The 19,560-nt window shown below is 49.2% G+C and overlaps 1 protein-coding gene across 1 annotated transcript in view; it reads left to right on the top strand.

The window, feature by feature from the left end:
• The window catches only part of LARS2 (leucyl-tRNA synthetase 2, mitochondrial), a 162,136-nt gene extending 159,342 nt beyond the window's left edge, over positions 1 to 2,794 (top strand). Inside the window, exon 21 of the mRNA XM_082848549.1 lies at positions 2,546 to 2,794. Within this exon, the coding sequence (XP_082704675.1) occupies positions 2,546 to 2,725 (180 nt within the window). The 3' untranslated portion in view covers positions 2,726 to 2,794. The remainder of the gene's footprint in view (positions 1 to 2,545) is intronic.
• The last annotated feature ends 16,766 nt before the right edge of the window (positions 2,795 to 19,560 follow it).

Below are 19,560 nucleotides of genomic sequence, written 5' to 3'. Positions count from 1 at the left end.
TGGCACAGAGAGGCGATTTCTTTAACTTGAATAATGTTTCTAAGAAATAACTATCTGTGTACCCCTAAGAACTCATCCTCAGCGCAACTGAGAAATACCAACCTGAGACACTGAAGTTTTAATCTGTGAAAATGTCTTTCCATTTTAAATTACCACTGAAGAAAAGAAATTTAGTTTTGATAATTGGTAAAATAATTTCAGATTATCATTGAAATAAAAATCCAAGATTTAAAATGTGTGGAGGACTCCCTGCAAGTACACCCAACTCAAGAACCTCTGGGTTGGGGCACTGTGCCATGTGGCAGGACTTCTGTCAAGGTCTGTGTTCTGTCTCCACGTGATCTCACTTGGTGCCATGGCCAGAAATAGAAGTTGCAACACAGAACAGTATAACTCGGTGTAATTCAGTTCAGCCGTGCCCGTGTGCTCTGAGCCCAGAGGCACTACATCGTCTTCATGGAGCCCAGCACCCAGGAGGGACAGTCTGGGGAGGTACACGCATTGTCATGCACACCGAGAGTTTGTGTAGCCTCCAGGTTAAGATGTAAGAGCTTGGGAGTTGGACCATCTCAGTTTTGCAAAATACTTAATTTCTCTAAGCCTCAGTTTCCTCAGTTAGAAAACACAGGGCCTGCCTTACCTGGTTGTTGAAAGAATTAGATGGGATAATGCCAGGAGGTACTTAGCCTGCTTCTGGACACACTAATGACAAAAGCCACTAACACGCAGTGAGTACCGACTAAGAGGCAGGGACTGCCCTTAGGACTTTCCAGATACTAACTCATTAACCCTACACAACAGCCCTGTGAAGCAGGCCCCGCTGTTTTCCCCATTTCACAGATGAGGCAGATACGTGCCTAACCCCATCTTACAAGTGAGGAAACAGTGGCAGAACAGGGCTTAATAACTCACTCAGTAAATATTAAATGCTGCTAGCATCAGCATCGCTGCCTCTGGCAGTTGGGGGATTGGAGGAGGCATCCGAGGAAGGGGATGTGGACCTTGGCTTTGAAAGAGGAGCAGCATTTCCCTAGTGGAGAAAGGAGCAAAGGCGGGGGAAGTCCTCACTGGACCGTGAGCCATGGAGGGGGTGGAACAGAGGCAGAGGCAGGGCAGCACTGGAGAGAAGGCCAGACTCCATCCCGAGAGGTTGGGGGCTGACAGGGAAGAGAGAGGGTCCATGGGATCATCCCGTCCCCACCACTTGCTGGAAAGGGGCCTTGGGTAAGTGGCTTCACCTCCTATCCCTTAGCTTTGCCGTCTGTGAATTGGGGATGGAACGGCTGTGACCTACCTCACAGGCTTGTGGTGGGGATAAACAGGTTCACTCAGGTGGATTGTGGAGCACAGTGCCTGGCACAGAGTGAGAACTCAGACAACGTGAGCTTTTATTGTCATTAGCCATTGCAGGGCTCCTGTCAGTGAGTAGTGGTGGATGGGGCGGGTGGATAGTGCTCATGGCCAGGGACCCTCCAGGCAGCTGTTGGAAAAGTCCAAGAGAACAATGCAGAGGCCTGGACCAAGGCTGAGCGATGAAGTGGAGGTGGCAAAGCTGGAGGGGCGGAAGCTTGCAAGGCCCCCAAATGGGGACTGGGAGACCTTTCTAAAGTCAAGCAGCCGCTGTTTGAGGTGATGTCTTACTTGTCACCCACCCAGTGATCTAGGCTAATGCAGCCCATAAGAATGCCACTAAATTCTACAGAAATCTGAAAAGATGAGGTGGGTGATTAAGGGATCCTGGATAATGTGCTTGGGTTGAAACTTCAGAAGTTATTCCTGGTAATTTTTCATAACACAGTGACTTTATTTTCCAAGTTAAAAACAGGAGCATTCGTGAAAAAAACGTAAACGTTCTTACAGGAGCCATGGGATGGAGGAATTGAAGCACGGCTGTTCAGAAGCTATTTGGGTCATGTGTCGCTTTCCTCGGTGGCAGTATCAGTTCATATTTGATGTGAAGTTTATCCTTATGAAACTAATATTCAGTGAATACCACTACGGCTAGAACTATACTGGCCCATTTTAGGCAAGAGTTGTGTGTGATGTGGGTCCAGCTTCCAGGTGGTCAAACTTGAGCGCCCCCTTCTGGAGCCAGTCATCAGGGAGGGAGGTTGCTTACACACCCCAGAAATTAGTCCACGTGAGATCTAGGTAAATCCTCGGTGACACCCCCTGTAGCCAGATCTAAACTTGATTTGAGCTTCAGTAACACAATAATCCCTCTACCCCCGGATACAGCCTAAGCCATCTCGTGCTGAGGATTTTTGACATAGTTTCCACCACAGCTGTGACGGGGCAGCACTCAGGAAGTACAGGGTGGCGCCCTCTCCCTCTCCTTATCCAAAGCGTTCAGGCGTTAATCCTACCCATCTAAGTGCGCTTTGTTCTTCCGGGAAGCTAGGTGCTGCCTCTTCTTTCTCTTTTCCCGTACTCCTTCCCCACACAGAGGCAGCAGTACCCTTGAGGGGCAGTGGGTATTGATGTCTGGCTGCCTGCCACTCTCAGGACTTTCCTCATTGTTTGTCTCGGCTTTTCACCTTCTCAGATCAACAACAAAGCCTGCGGCAAAATCCCTGTGCCCCAACAAGTTGCCCAGGACCAGGACAAAGTCCACGAACTGGTTCTCCAAAGTGAACTGGGTGTCAGGCTCTTACAGGGGCGAAGCATCAAGAAGGCCTTCCTCTCCCCCCGAACCGCCCTCATCAACTTCCTGGTACAGGAGTGACTGCAGGGATGCTGCGGCTACCACGAGGGCTTGAGGCACCTCCTCCAGGTCTGGGATGAAAGAAGGAGTCTGGGGTCCAGGGGCAGGAAAAAGCCAAATGTCTTTATATATATACATAAATTTTATTTATTTATTTATTTATGGCTGTGTTGGGCCTTCGTTGCAGTACGCGGGCTTCTCTTTGTCATGGCTTCTCTTGTTGTGGAGCGCGTGCTCTAGGCGTGCAGGCTTCAGTAGTTGTGGCATGCGGGCTCAGTGGTTGTGGCTCGCGGGCTCTAGAGCGCAGGCTCAGTAGTTGTGGCACACGGGCTTAGTTGCTCCGCGGCATGTGGGAATCTTCCTGAACCAGGGCTCAAACCCGTGTCCCCTGTATTGGCAGGCGGATTCTTAACCACTGCGCCACCAAGCCCCAAGCCCAATGTCTTGAATGTCTGCCTTTGCACTCTGACGGGCTGGCATCAACAGGGTGCCTCTGAGGTGTGGCCTGGTGCAGGGGTGAAGGTGGGTGGAGGCAGAGGAGAAATATGAGTGAAGCGGGGTGGGGACCCAGTACCTTCCTCCACCATTGCAGGGTGGAGGAAGCATCTAGCCCCATAGGAAGCCACCAGAGATTCAGCTGGGTGGGAGGGAGAAGGTGAATTGAAAAGCAAGTGAGGATGAGCATGAAGCCTCTCGAGCAGCCTGGGAGCTTCTGGACCCCAGAAATTGCACTGCCTTGGGCAGGTGTTAGGAACATAAGGCTAAACTGAGGAGGCACAGGGGCGGAAGAGCAGCGTGGGCAGTCACTGTTGAACAGGTGACAGAGCCTCAGCATCGTGGTGGATTGTCTCCCGCCTTCAGGCTAGATGGAGAAGCCATTTGGGTCGTGTCCAAATATCCATATGCGGAGTGGACACTGGGGTCTTCAGAAGTTGCTCGGGGGAATTCCCTGGCGGCCCAGCGGTTAGGACTCGGCGCTTTCACTGCCGTGGGCCTGGGTTTGATCCCTGGTCAGAGAACTAAGATCTTGTGGGCTGGCGCAGCCAAAAAAAAAGAAGAAGTTGCTCGGAATCAAAAGGCAAGCAGGGCTAGTCTGGCTGCCAGCACTCCCACCACTTCTCAGCCCTGCCGTGCAGGCTGTTTCCACCCCAGCCCAGCTGGACTTGCCTGCCAGGCCTTCTCTGATCCTGGTACTCAGGCTCTTGGACGAAGTACCACTTCCCACTGTGAATGGTGAGCAGCGCTTCCTAACCACTCCCTCAGGGTGTAAAATTTGCTGTGAAGTGAAGCGGAACAGAGCTGGTTCCAGCCTCGGATGGAACCAATCTCGGAGCCCGCTGCAGCTCAACAGGGAGTCTGCTCATGTGCGCCGCAGATGGTGATGCCGCCATGGATGTGGCCCCCAGAGCCAGTCATTAGGAAGAGCAAGTCTACCGCAGCGGGTGGGACTGATGCCACCCAGGCATCTCCTCCTGTGCTTGAGCCACTGCAGTTGGCTGCCAGGGAGACCCTGTGTCATTGTATATTAGGGTGATCCTGGGTTTCTGTGAAGTCAGCTATCAGGTGCTCTTACCAGAACTGGCCTAAGCCACTGATTACTATTTAATAGGGGGAGGAGGAGGAGAATCTAGGGAGGAGGAGAATCTAGCCATTCTGTGACACTGAAAATCTGTATTCATTCTCTGATGCCTTTTTCTGAAGTAGCCTCAGATGTGGTCCCCTGCACTTCAGCAGTTAACAGATGACTTTTTTTAATGGAATAAAATGTTTGTCATGTATGACTTTGGGACATATGTGTGATCCTGGAATAGCCACCATATTCCAATTCTGGGAGTTAATCAGGAACAGATTGAGGTATTCCATCGTCATCTGAAGCACTGGCTATGTGCCTGACTCCACGTGGACTGTTATAAAGTGGGATGCATGGGGAACTTACAGAACATGGTAGACCATACTGACTCAGGAACGTTAGTAACAGCAACTAAGTCACTTGGCTCAAACTTAATATTCTGCCTGATCCCCATGCCCAGAAATCCTGGTTTAATTGATCTGAAGTGCACTTGGGCATCTGGGAATCGTAAAAGCTCCACAGGTGATTCTAATGGACAGCTAAGTTTGAAAACCACCGGATTAATTGATGCATTTGAACCATATGTCTAACTAGTCCTTTCTCTCCCTAACCTTCAGCTTAACTGGGATGAATTTGGTAACGACCAAAACACAATGAAGTAGAGCTGGGAAAGACTAGGACCAGAAGGGAAGGCAGGGGCCGGAACTCTGGAGCAAATATTTAAGACGTTCCTAGAGCTGACTTGAGTGCACACAATCCAATTCCATGTACCAGCAAATGTGGATTAAATATAAGTGAACGGATGAGGATATTTGGTACAAGGAGGCGAGTGAGTGTTTTTGCTTGATTGTCTTGTTTATTCCAGAAGTAACGTAAGTGGTCTTGAGTCTGTCAACAAGATGAGTGTAGGGAGCCCTTTGCACATAATCTGGCCAGAGCAATGGGCGAGTCCAGCCTCAAGGCCACTGGACTAACCAGCACGTCTTTGGAGACCTTTTTCTCCAAGAGGATAAAACTTTTAAAAACAAGAGCTCATTGGTACTACTGAGATGGTTGGTGTAATGGAAAAATTGAACAGAAAAATCTGATCCCTGGGGTGGGAAATGATCTCAGTCCTTTATTAACTGCCTTGATTAGGTCAAAAACTGGACTCAACAAGTTCACTTGCATTATGTCATTTAATTTCCACTAAAACCCTAGAGGGAGGGAATTATTCTCTCATAAATATGAAGATACCCAGGTTCTGAGGTTCAGTAATTTGCTCAGTTTCCACAGCTAAGTAGAAGAACCGAATCCAAACCCAGGTCCTCTGGCCTCCAAATCCCCTTATGCCATCCACTGTACCTACCAGTCCCCTCACCTAATTGCCCATCTTGCTTGAAGTCAGGAAAATTGAGATGTTGGCTGGAAGCTTGGGGCTTACTAGGGAAGCCTCACGACTGAATGGAGTGGCCATTATTCCTGTTGCCTTTGCTGCCTTGGCTTGGGGTTTACTGATTGATGGCCTGAGGCTGCTGGGGGCAGATGGCCCAGTGGTGTGAGCTAGAGGTTTGTGGCCACATAAAGAAGTCCACCAGAAATCCTTGCAAGCCACTCATGGCCCACAGGCTTCTTGGCAGGCCGATGCTCAGACAAGATGGCCTCCAAACCAAAAGCTGAGGATCCGAAGTTGGCTTTGGTTTTCATTTCCAGGTGGTTTGATTCCTGAACTGAGCCCAAGTCAGGGTTATGAGGCCACTAGTGCACACGGACATGCAGCAACATGCAACTGGGCTGATGACATTTCTGCTGGGCCACAGTTGGCCATTACTCGGGCCAAAGAGGGCATGGTTCCTGCACCAGCTGCCCTGGCCTCCACCACCAGCTGCCCTCTTGGTGTTTCTCAGCCTAGGAGGAAAGGGAAGGAGGCAGACAAGTCTACAGGGTCATTCTGTGCACCAGGAACCGTGCAAGGGGTTTTGCTGGTGCTCTTAAATCCTCACATCAGTGCTACAAAGTGGGAATTATGACGCACATCCTATAAAGAAGGAAACTGAAGCCTAGAAAAGTATAGCAGATTACCTACATCATGCCACTGATAGCTGCTCAAGCCAGGATTCAGCCCCAGTTCTGCCTTCCTGTTCACAGCTCATGCTTTCTCTTCAGCCCCAACCTGCCTTCCGGGAGGGAAGAAGTGGGGTGTCTTGGGAGGAAATACAGCTCTTGTTCTTTCTTTCCTGGGAATTCTGAACTGGAGCTCTGGCATGTATGTGGCCCCGCAGACTGGAGCCCCACACTCATGATTCACCTCCCTGCAGACACTCCTTAAAGAAGGGGGCTGGGCTTTTGTACCCTGAATCTGTCCATCACTGGCTGTGGGCCAACACCAGGTGGAGGGGGATAGTTAGTAATTTCCTGGGCGTCTTGGGATGAAGGGACTCCCACTGGCTCAGGGAAGGTTTCCACAGAGGAGCACAGCTGAGCCGTCGGCAGCCAGCATGCACGGGAGCTGGGGACAGGCACCCCTGCTTGTGAGGAGGACCCGGTGGAGCACCCAAGGCGACCCCCACAAGGAGAGAAGGTGAGAGTCCTGAGAAGCCTGAGAAGCAGCGAGTCTGTGGGTGAGGAAACGCTCTAGACAGACACAGAGTCACAAGAGACGCGGATGAACATAGGATGGAGTGAGGACAAGCTGAGCTGCCTTGGGCCTGCCTTGATGCCCTGGGCTGGGTGGCTCCGGGCAGTGCTGCTGCATTCAAGGCAGTGGGTGAGACCAAACTGGAAGGCATCATTCCCCCTTTTGCAGATGACAAAACCGTGGCTCACACAGGCTGTGACTTGCTTAAGGTCCTACAGTAAGTGATGGACTATCTTGACCCCCATTCTGTGCTCATTCCACTCAGGGGCCCCTGCCCCTACCCTGCAGGAAAAGCCTGGTGGTACCGCCAGGCAAAACTTAGCTCAGGAGGTAAATATTCTTAATTGTGGAAACCATCAGGGTAGACAAAATGAGTAGAGTCTGTACTCCGTTTCTTCCTGTGAGAAGAGCAAGCAGAAAACATCTGTTTCACGGGCTGAGTCCCTGTCTGAAGCTCAGAGGGTGGGCGGCCAAAGGCTCTCATCCAAGCTGATGAGTCTGGAGATCGGAATCTGGGGTGACCAACAATGAGCAAGGAGGAACCCCCCCAAGGGTGGGTGGGCAGGCAGTGCTGGCAGGGAGGGGGCAGCCTGGAACGGCTGAGGAAGGGCCAGTCCTGTGGGGAGCAGCCTCAGATCCCAGGGTGGGGCCAACAGCCATCCAGAACGGTTGACCTCACTCCAGATCTTCATTGCGTCTGCCCACGTGAGGGAGCGGATGCAGGGGTAACAAGGCCCTGCGGGGGTGGGGAGCCAGGCCTGCTGGAGTCACGCGCCTGGAACCCAACAGTCATGACTCACCTCCATGCGCCTCAAGCCCTGAACTTGAATTCCAGTTCTTGTCTGGCTTCTGGAAGAGCAGGCCCATGCCAGACACCCAGTGATGCCTGAGATGCCCCGATATCAGCAGCAATAATAACACTTACCACTTACCGAGGACTAGTTTTGTGCTAGACCCTGTTGTAAGAGCCTTACCACAGAAGGGGCCCAGCTCAAGACCACATGAAAGGCTGGCAGAGCCGTGATTCCGACCCTACTCTACCACATTGCTTCCCAAAGGCCTTGATGCAAACCAGCCCTGAACCTCCTGGGTTTTCCAAGACAGCCCTGATTTCTGGCTCTCAGAGTACCCTAGAACCTGCCAAGCCCACACTTCCTGATCTGAGGACACCTGGGTGAGCACCTCCCTGGTGCCCAGGGAGAGGTCTGGGCTTTCTCTCTGAGCCTGGGACTGACCACTCCCAGGGAGTCCTCACCTTTGAGCCCCATCAGTGAGACCTAGAAGTCAGGGGGTCAACTTGGCTCTACTCCACATACTGCGAGGAAAATTCCATGGAAGGGGAGACCTGGCCTGGGCCTGTGGGCACAGTGAGAGCTGCCTGGCCTCACAGCGGCTGGGCCAGTGTTTTCCCCAGAACATCCTTTCCTCTGCCCACAGCAGAACCTCATCTGTGATTACTTAGGGGTGGTTCGCCCCAGCCCCCTCTAAAGGTGGACTCACCTGCCACACCTGCTGCAGCTGCACCCTCATGGGCTGCCTCAGGACCAGGAGAAGAACCAGGCCTGGACAGGGATCCCCTTCCTCAGACACTGTGAGGTGAGGGGCGAGTGTCCAGTGGGTATAGTGGACACTGTGGGGTCAACTAGGGAGGCGGGGCCACCCAAAAGGTGCTATTATTCACTGAACCTGGAATGTCATTCATCAGGGAAAAGGCAGCTCCCTTCCAATAGAAACAGGGACAGGGTGGGCCAGTGGGGCTTTGCGAGGTGGGTTCCCCAGGGGGCTCGCTGTCAGTGGGCAGGACACAAGGTAGCCAACCACGTGGAAATAGGCTGAAAAACCAGATGTCACCAAGTATCTCCATGATTAGTTGTCTGTTAGCCTGTTAGTTATCAGATAACATGTTAGCTTTCTAGTAATATCTTAATTGATTTTTATTATGGCCTGAATGTTTGTAGCCCCCTAAAATTCATATGTTGAAATCGTACTTCCAAATGATACTAGCAGGTGGGGCTTTGGAGGTGTAACTAGGTGAGGTCATGAGGGTGCAGCCCTTGTGGGTGGGATTAGTGGCCTCATGAGAGTCACAACAGAGCTTGCCTCCCCTCTGCGTTCTGCCACGTGAGGACACAAGAAGTCAGCAGTCCGCAACCCGGAAGAGGGTTCTCACCAGAACTCGACCAAACTGGCACCCTGATCTCAGACTTAGCCTCCAGAGCTGTGAGAAATAAATTTCTGTTGTTTATCAGCCATGCAGTCTATGGTACTTTGTTAGAGCAGCCAGAACTAAGATAACTACTAACATCTTAGGAGTCAGTTCCCCTCTTAGTGAGTGCAGTAGACCTCAGTTACAAGTTACCTCATGATTACCTGCAACCCCTTAATTGTGCACTAACACCTTAGTGGTCTGCCAGTATCTTGATTGTCTACCAATCATCTTGAGCAATAATTTTTCAAAAATTATCAGCTGTTAATGTAACTATAACAGATAAACCCCTAAGCCACAGTGGGCTCACTCACTCAGCAAACTTTATTTCTCATTCCCTAAGTCTAATCCTCTGGAGAAGGGAGCAGGGAGGGATCCTGTTCCATCCCATTCCAGCTTGATGGAGGGACCCAGGCTGAAGGAACCTCCACCACCTTCACCTCTTGGCTCTCAAGTTACCCTGGATGTTGATATCCAGCCCTCAGATATGGGCAGAGAGAGGTGGAATTTTATAAGGTGGTTTTCATGGGCCGGGTCTGGAAACAGCCACACATCACTTCTGCCCACTTTCTCTTGGCCTCAGGGAGCTGGGAAATGTGGTCCCGGCTGGGCAGCCCCTTCCCAAGAACAACTCTGCCTAAGGGAAGGGGAACCCAAATCTTCGGTGGGCAGCCACCTGCCTCCACCACCTGAACAATCTTTGCTTTTAAATTCTTGGCTGTCTGTGTAAATCTGTTATCTTCTAAATATCTCAGTTGTCTGCTGACACCTGGATATATAGGCATCTCCTGAGTGACGACTGTTTACCTTCTAAGTGTGTGAATGCTGCCAACAGTGGCTCTGAAATAACTCATTCATCGCCTGCCGGCTGATGCCGGCCCTGCGCTCTGTTCTGGGCTCCAGGCCTCACTCCAGAAATGTATGAAATCACAGATCTGCTTTGTGCCACTTTATAAATGACTGATTTTTACTCCAAAGGTCCGTTTATTGGTCTCTAGTTCTCCCCACTTTCTTCCTCCATGAGATTCACACATTGATTAATGCAGACAGTTTGGAGTGTTTTGCTGGTTTGGAAGATGTGGGGCATTTTAAAAGGTAGGAAAGGCAGGTTTCCCACACGCCCTGCTGGAAACCTGGGAAATTCTTCAGATTCCTGTTTCTGAAGGGTCAGAGCTGTTCATTAACGGTAGAAATGTGACACAGCCCTAAATGCTTCACCTTGTTTTGGTCCTGGAGGCTTAACACCCCCACCCCACCCCATCCCACCTCACACACACACACACACACACACATACACACACACACACACCACACATACACACCACACATGACACACACACCACACACACGCCACACACACACACACCACACATGACACACACACCACACACACACACCACACACCACACACACACACACCACACACGACACACAGACACCACACACACACACCACACACACAGACGCCACACACACCACACGCACACGCCATACACACACACACGCCACACACGCCACACACACATGCCACACACACGCCACACAGACCACATGCCACACACACACACCACACACACTCCTCAGACCACATACACACACGTCATACAGCCCATACACAACACACGCATACCGCATACACACACACCCCACATATACACACCCACACCTCAACACGCACACACACACCCACACACACACAGAGAGATACCACACACACATAACACAATACCACACATACTGCACACACATCCCGCGCCATACATGCCAGCATACAACACATGCACAAGCCCACAGCCAGAAACCTGCTTTGGGGGAGGGAACTGGTAATTCAGTTTTGCCTGACAGAGGATGAGCTTCACACCAAGTGACTAGGAGTGTCGTGGGGAGGGCAGTTTAGTCTTGAGGATTAATCCAAGCCACAGCTGCCAGTCAAGGAAGGGCCTGAGGCTGGGGCCAAGGCAGACAGTTACACAGGGAGGCCCCCATCCTCACCTGGGCTCAGGTGACACCATCACCGGAGGCATCAAACTGCAGGGAACCCTCTTGTGACAGCACCCACCTATGGTGGGAGTCGTCTGTATTGTTGATGGAAGCACAGTAATAAGTCGGGACTCTACTGTGTATTAAGCTTAACTTTGTGCAGAGATTGAGCTCGGCAAATGGCAGGTGAGATGGGGGACCCTGGAACTCGGCTTGGCTGGAGTCCCCGCTCTCCCAGGTACTGGTCCTGAGAGCTCGGCGGGCCACTTAACCCCCCGAGCCTCTGTCTCCTCACCTGGGGAAGTGGGGATGACAGTTTTAACCTTGGCGTTGTTGCGAGGGTTCGATGAGTTCATGTATGTAGAAAGGCTGATGACTCGGCCAGTGTTCTTATGATTAAATGCTTTATCCCATTTAATCCTCACCAGATATGCTGTGAGGAGGTTAACAAGCAGGGCCCCACTTTACGGATGGGCAGACTGAGGCTTGGAGCTGTCGGGGAACCTGCCTGAGGTCGCCAGCTGGTGAGTGTCTGGAGGTGGGTGCTGTTGGTTTCCGTTTCATGATCTGGGTGCTGATGGCAGAGTTTATGAGGATTTGTTGACCTGTACGCTTAATGTGTATGAGTTTTCAGAATCTCTATTTCCTCAAATGTTCACTTTTTTTAAGAAGTCTAGATAAGCTACAAGGATATATATTGTACAACACAGGGAATACAGCCAATATTTTATAATAACTATATATGGAATATGACCTTTAAAAATTGTGAATCACTGTATTGTTCACCTATAACTTATAGAATATTGTATATCAATTATACTTTAAGAAAAAAAAATCTATAACACCAAGTGCTAAAAGCAAAATAGCCAGTCATGACCTACCCAGCAGGACCCTGGGCCAGCCTCCCACAGCTCAGAGGCTCCACCGCCCCACAGGGACGGTGCCCACCAGGATGCGCGAGGTCATGAGCTCTGGTACACAGTAAGTGCTTAGCACAGGATAGTTCCTTTCTCTTCCCCTTTTCCGCGCTTTCCTGGCCTGAGACAGGACCCTGCGGAAGGGAGCAGAGAAGGAGAGGAGGGTTCAGAGACCTGACCTTGGTTTCCCCATTTCCCCTCCCAGAGCCCTCCCTTTCCCTGCGGCCACAAATGACTGCCAGGTGGTCACAGGTGGGGCAGGTGAGCTGAGGCACAGCCCCAGGGCCAGGGCAGGGGTCAGAGGTCTGGGCGGAGGCCTGCCTAGGGTAACGACAAACAGGAGCCTCCCAGAGGGTGGACTTGGAGGTCAGGGAGAGGTGGGGGCAGGGGGCGGAGGGGTCTTCGCTTCCCAGATCCCATCTCGCTTTTATCCAGGTGCTGATCTTTCAGTGCAAGAGCTAGGAATGTGAGTTGGAGGCCTCTCCCCACGCACTCTACCTGTGCCCCTCCTCCCCGCAGGAGGTCCGGGACAGATTCCGGGTGAGGACAGAACACCGGGTCACCCGCAGGGTTGAGCTCCCCCACATCTGTTACTGCAGCCCCACAAGCTGCCATAAACCTCTGATCAGCCGTGCTTTGCTCTGTGCTGTGCTAAGCAAAGTGTACCTGGAAATGAATAAGACGCCGTCTCCACATGATGGGTCCACTCCCTCCCACCGCTGCCTCTCCACACTCCTCCGAGGTCACTCTGTTCCAGAAACACTGGCTTCTTTGCTGTTCCCCAGGGCACACCGGGCACACTCCTGCCTCAACATCTCAGACTTGGAGTCCCTCTACCAAGAAAGTCCCTCCCCAGGTCACTCCTTCTCTCACCCCCTGCTGGTCTCTGTGCTCGTAAGGTCTTCCCTGACCATCCTATACCAAATACCACCCCATCCCCAGCATCCCCTACCCCCTAGCAAATAATGACACAGTTTGCATATTTATCTTATCATTTGTCTCTCCTTCCAGAAGGTCAGCATCGTGAGGGCAGGGACTCATGCAGCCTTATTTTATTTATTTACAGCAATTTTAGTCTCTGTTGTGTCTCAGACCCAGAACACCATCAGGCACACAGTAGGTGCTCAGTAAATATTTGCATGAATGATTCTAGTCCTAAGTGGGCTCAGTGACCTTGAGCAAGTTAAGTTGTTAAACCCAGCAGAGGTTTTTATTTCCTTAATTACAAATTGAGGGAATTCCCTGGCTGTCCAGTGGTTAGGGCTCTGCGCTTCCACTGCAGGAGGCACGGATTCGATCCCTGATCAGGGAACTAAGATCCCACATGCCATATGGCGAGGCCAAAAAAAAAAAAAGTATAACAAAATTGACACAGTGATACCAGCTGCTGGGTGAGATGGGCGTCCTGGAAGGGAAATCTGCTGAAAATAGTCTGGGGATATTTTGTAAACTAGAAAGTGTTGAGCAGGCCTAAGTAACAGTCTGGGGGTTTCTCTGCCGGGGAACAAAAGGACAGCAACAGGATGGTTTCCTGCTCTTTCAGTTAAGCCTTCAGTTCTGGCCTCTCTTGCCTGGGCTGCCACAGAGTCATTGTTAAACATCAGTCATGGGGCATTATTAGAGCACATCAGCCTCTTGCAAATATTGTTTGTGTGTGTTTTAAAGTCTTGGTTGTCAAGAGTTGGGCTGACCCTAAGGACTGGAAGCCCTCAGGGGAGAGAGCTTCAAGTAAAGGCCACAGGGAGACAGTGAGAAGGCGGTGAGTTGCTGCTGGCGGAAGCGCTGTGGGTTTATTTTTAAGTCTGGAAAGGAGAGGTGAGGGAGCAAAATGTGATTCAGTAATCAGGGCCCAGCAGTCCCTGGCCTGTTGCTGGATATTTCCCCTGAGGAAGGAATGAAAAGGAACTAAGGTTTCTATTTATCATAAGGCTGGGGCCAAAGCCCACGGGAGCCAGGCAGGGTAGATGGGCGGGGGACAGCCATAGACCAAAAAGAGCCTGTTGCTATGTTGGTGGTTGTGGACACTGGCTGTGGATCACAATGACCCTCTCTGGGCCAGAGCCACAAAACCGCTGGACAGTAGCATAATGCAAGACTGGAAAACAGTGACCCATGGGCCAAATCTGGCCCACCACCTGTTTTTATAAATAAAGAGTTTTATCGGAACACTGCCATGCTCGATTATTTATGAATTTTCTGTGGCTGTTTTTGCAGAGTTCAGTAGTTGCAACAGAGACTCTGTGGCCCACAAAGCCTAAAATATTTATTATCTGGTCCTGCACAGAAAAAGTTTGTTGAACCTCAGAATGATGGGAGGGACACTGGGCTTGGGGAGTCTGAAAACCTGTCTTAAGTTCTGGTGCACCTGTTTCCCATCTGGTGCCCTCAGGCAAAGCTTTAGACTCTCCAAGCCTCAGTTTTTATACCTGTGAAATTGGGTGTTAATGCTCATTCTACCTACTTGTCATGAGTGTTGAATAGATAATATATTTATTATATCTCCTTGTATTATTTTTCATGGGTATTTTAGACATTACAATGTGCAACCTTAACCAATAATAGTCTTCCTTGAGTTAGTGTTGTAATCACTTCACAATGGACAAATCGAACTGTTCTGACACAACTATCCCCTCCTGTCCTTTTGTCAAATTATTAGCTATTGTCAAAATTATTTATACATATGTTATAAATCCCACACAAATTGCTTATTATTTTTGCTTTAAAAACAAAAAAAAAATAGTCTTTTATATTTACCCAGATACTTACCATTTCTTATATTATTGATTCTTCCTGCAGATCTGGCCTTCAGTCTGAGATAATTTCCTGTTGGCTTAAAGAATTTTCTTTGGTATTTATTTTTCTTTTTTTAATAAATTTATTTATTTATTTATTTATTTTTGGCTGCGTTGGGTCTTCATTGCTGTGTGCAGGCTTTCTCTAGCTGTGGCAAGCGGGGGCTACTCTTCATTGCGGTGCACGGGCTTCTCGTTGCGGTGGCTTCTCTTGTTGTGGAGCACGGGCTCTAGGCACGCAGGCTTCAGTAGTTGTGGCATGTGGGCTCAGTAGTTGTGGCTCGCAGGCTCTAGAGCACAGGCTCAGTAGTTGTGGCGCACAGGCTTAGTTGCTCCACAGCATGTGGGATCTTCCAGGACCAGGGATTGAACCCGTGTCCCCTGCATTGGCAGGCGGATTGTTAACCATTGCGCCACCAGGGAAGTCCTTCCTTTCTTTTTTAAAAAATAGATTCACATGCAGTTGTAAGAAGTAATGCATACCCTGAGAAAACCATAATTCAAAAAGAGACATGCACTACAATGTTCACTGCAGCGTTATTTACAATAGCCAGAACATGGAACCAACCTAAATGTCCATCAACAGATGAATGGATAAAGAAGATGTGGCACATATATACAATGGAATATTACTCAGCCATAAAAAGAAACAAAATTGAGTTATTTGTAGTGAGGTGGATGGACCTAGAATCTGTCATACAGAGTGAAGTAAGTCAGAAAGAGAAAAACAAATACTGTATGCTAACACATATATATGGAATCTAAAAAAAAAAAAAAAGGTACTGATGAACCTAGTTGCAGGGCAGGAATAAAGAGGTAGACATAGAGAATGGACTTGATGACATGGGGTGGGAGGGCAAAGCTGGGGCGAAGTGAGAGTAGCATCGACATACACACTACCGAATGTAAAATATTTGGCTGGTGGGAAACAGAAGCATAGCACAGGGTGATCGGCTCGGTGCTTTGCAATGATTGAGAGGAGTGGGATAGGGAGGATGGGAGGGAGGCTCAAGAGGAAGGGGATATGGGGACATGTGTATGCATATGGCTGAGTCCCTTTGTTGTGCAACAGAAACTACCACAGTACTGTGAAGCAATTATACTCCAATAAAGAACTATTTTTTAAAAAAACAGATAACAAATAAGGACCTACTGTATAGCACAGGGAACTCTACTCAATGCTCTGTAATGACCTATATGGGAAAAGAATCTAAAAGAGTGGATATATGTATCTGTATAACTGATTCACTTTGCTATACAGCAGAAACTAACATAACATTGTAAATGAACTATACTCCAATAAAAATTAAAAAGGGGAAAAAAAAAGTAATACAAACAGATCCTGTACCGTTTCCCCCAATGATAACATCTTGCAGAACTGTAGTACAATATCACAACCATGATAATGAAATTAATAGAATCTACCGATCTTATTCAGATTTGCTCAGTCTTTCTTGTACTGATCTGATGTATGTGTGTGCATGCGTTTAGTCCAGTGCAATTTGATCACAACAGTAGGTCCATGTGTCCCCCACCATAGTCAAGATACAGAACAGTTCCATCAGTATAAGGATTCCTCATGTTGCCCTTTTATAACCACCCCACCTCCCTACCACATTCCCACTCCTTCCTTAACCCCTGACAATAGCTAATCTGTTCTCCATCTCTATAATTTTGTCATTTCAAGAATGTTACATAAATGGAATCATATGGTATGTAACCTCTGGGATTGGCTTTTTTTTACTGAGCACAATTCCCTTGAAATTTATCTAAGTTTTTGCATTTATCAGTAGTTCGTTCCTTTTTATTACTGAGATGCATTCCATGGTATGCACATACTATCTGAAGGACATTTGAGTTTTTTCCAGGTTTTGGCTATTACCAATAAAGCAGCTATGAACATTCATATATAGGCTTTTGTGTGAACATGAGGTTTTATTTCTCTGGGATAAATGCCGAAGAATGCAATTCCTGGGTTATGTGGTAATTGTTTATTTACTGGCATGTTTTTGAGTTCACTGATTCTTTCTTATCCTGTGTCTAGTCTACTGTTAAACTTATATATATAAGGAATTCTTCATTTCAGATACTATATATTTTAATTCAAATTTTTCCATTTGGCTTTTTTAAAATAAGTTTTCATTTTTCTGTTGAATTAGTCCATTTTCCCCTATATTTGTCTATCTCTTTACATAAATTCTTTAATGTATTTAAAGTTATTTTAAATACTTAGTCTGCTGATTCCAACAGCTGGGTTATCTGTGGGTCTGTTTCTATTATTTGTTTCTTTTTTCCCCATGAAAGATCACGTTTTCCTGCTTCTTCATGTGTCATAATTTTTTTTTTAGTATATGCCAGACATAGGTATAAAAGCACACTAGAGGGCTTCCCTGGTGGCACAGTGGTTGAGAGTCCGCCTGCCGATGCAGGGGACGTAGAGAGGGGCTGATCTCCTCATATGCTCAGGAGTTGAACTCTCTGGGGGCTAATAGCTTTGGTAGTTTCAGTTCACTTAGTTTCAAGTCTTGAATGGGTGTCAGACTTGAAACTGACAAGTTGAATGGGTGCAGGCTCAGTAGTTGTGGCGCACGGGCTTAGTTGCTCCACGGCATATGGGATCTTCCCGGACCAGGGCTCGACCTTCTGTTCCGTGGTTTCAGGACTTAATGAAGCTCAGGTTCTTGATTTCTCATCGCAGAAAGAATTCAGTGAGAGACAAAGTGATAGGTAAGAAGTGGATTTATTTAGAGAGAAACACTCCACAGACAGAGTGTGGGCCATCTCAGAAGGCGAGAAAGGCCTGCCAGCAATCTTGACATTCCTCGCTTGCCCCTGCGTTGTCCCAACCTCTGCCTCTGTCTCCACATGGCATCTCCTCCTGGCTCTCTCTGTCTCTCCTCTTCTTATAGCGATACCAGTCATGTTGGATTTAGAGCCCACCCTACTCCAGTTTGACATCATCTTGACTAATGACATCTGCAACTCCCCTATTTCCAAATAATGTCACATTCTGAGGTTCCAGGAAGGACATGAATTCTTGAGGATGGGGTGGACACTGTTCAACCCAGTACAGGTCTTCAGCTGCTCTTTTCCATCTGATTTCTCTACCTCCTGCCTATGTTCCACTCACTGTCAGCCCCACACCTCCCCTTGGTAAATGAAAAAATGACCCTGTTACTTCACCATCCCTCCCTGCTCCCTCCTCCTCTCCCATCCCTCTTCTCTAATCTCCCAGCACTCAGAATCCCTGGTTAAAGTCACATTCCCTGACAAACAAGAGGATGGACTGCTGACTGCGTCCCATTGCGCTTTATGTTTCTCAGTGTGAAGTCACATGTCCCCTCATACTTGAACATGGGAATCACCAGCTCACTGAGGTGCCCATCATGGGGACACTCACTGACTTGGGCGGATGTGAATTAAGACAGGCTGGAGCTCAGTGTCAGTGCTCTGCAGCAGGCACCACAAAGGCATGGGGATGCCACCTGCACCTCTCATGAGGGAATCTGTCTCTTCAGAAGGGGACAGAGGGGACTTCCCTGGTGGCGCAGTGGTCAAGAGTCCGCCTGCCAATGCAGGGGACATGGGTTCGAGCCCTGGCCTGGGAAGATCCCACACGCCGCAGAGCAACTAAGTCCATGTGCCACAACAACTGAGCCTGCGTGCCACAACTACTGAAGCCCACACATCTAAAGCCCATGCTCCGCAACAAGAGAAGCCACCGACCGCAATGAGAAGCCTGCGTGCTGTGACGAAGAGGAGCCCCCACTCGCTAAAGCTAGAGAAAGCTGTCACGTAGCAACGAAGACCCACCGCAGCCAAAAATAAATAAATAAAATAAGTAAAATTTTAAAAAATAAAATAAAATATATAAGGAACTCAAATAAAAAAAAAAAGGAGAAGGGGACAGAGGGATGACCCCAATTAGAGACAGACTATGGCATAAGACTGACCTTGCCCTCCAGGCAATGAACACTGGGGCTGTTTGCTACACTCCCATCAATTTCTGGAAGCTCCAGGTGTGCTAACTTGGATCCTCTGAGATGCAAATACCAAGATGAGATTCCAAGCCTGTGTAGGGGATGGGGAGGGAGATGCGGGAGGCTGGAGAAGGAGATGCTGGTTGACCCCTGGGAAGGAGAGAAGGAAGGGAGAAGAAAGGTCTTCCCCAGGCCAAAGTTGCCTGTTGGAGGAGCCCTGCATCTCCCAGGCACAGGCCTGTCTTAGCATCTGTCCCCGCCAAGCTCAGCCAGGGGCTGGGAGCAGCCTATGGGACATGTAGCCTCAGCACACCTGGGTTCAGAGCCTGGCATCAGGCAATCGTGCTCCCCACAGCTGGAGATTGGAGGGCCTACCAGGGGGTTCCAAGGGCCAGCACTTCTCTCCCAGCCCTGCCATAAACTCAGGCCCTACCAGGGGAAGAAGCCTGGGGTCTGGGGGATCCCAGGTAGGTCAGCTCTCAAGTGGGTGGGGGCTGCAGGAGGGGGCCCCAGGTGCCCTGAAGGTCACCCATGACAGCCAGCCCACAGCAGGAATTTCCATGAGGCATTTTCACGTCAATGAGGGCAGGATGCCTTCGAAGGAAATGAAACCGTGAAATCATTTTCAACACAGAAGGCCCATTTATTTTGACAAGAAAAAAAAATAGTCACTCCAACCAGCCCTCAGTTGTGGTGGGTGCCCTGTGGACACCCACTGCGTCTTAGTCTTATGATCACAGTGCTCGGAGGGCATGGAGCACATCTCTTCCATCTTTTGGGGTTGTTTTTTTACA

This window comes from Leucopleurus acutus (genome assembly GCF_964270905.1).
Source record: "Leucopleurus acutus genome assembly, chromosome: 10".
NCBI lineage: Eukaryota > Metazoa > Chordata > Mammalia > Artiodactyla > Delphinidae > Leucopleurus > Leucopleurus acutus.
Note: the sequence above shows the minus strand (reverse complement) of the source record. Positions and strands in the feature narration are given on the sequence as shown.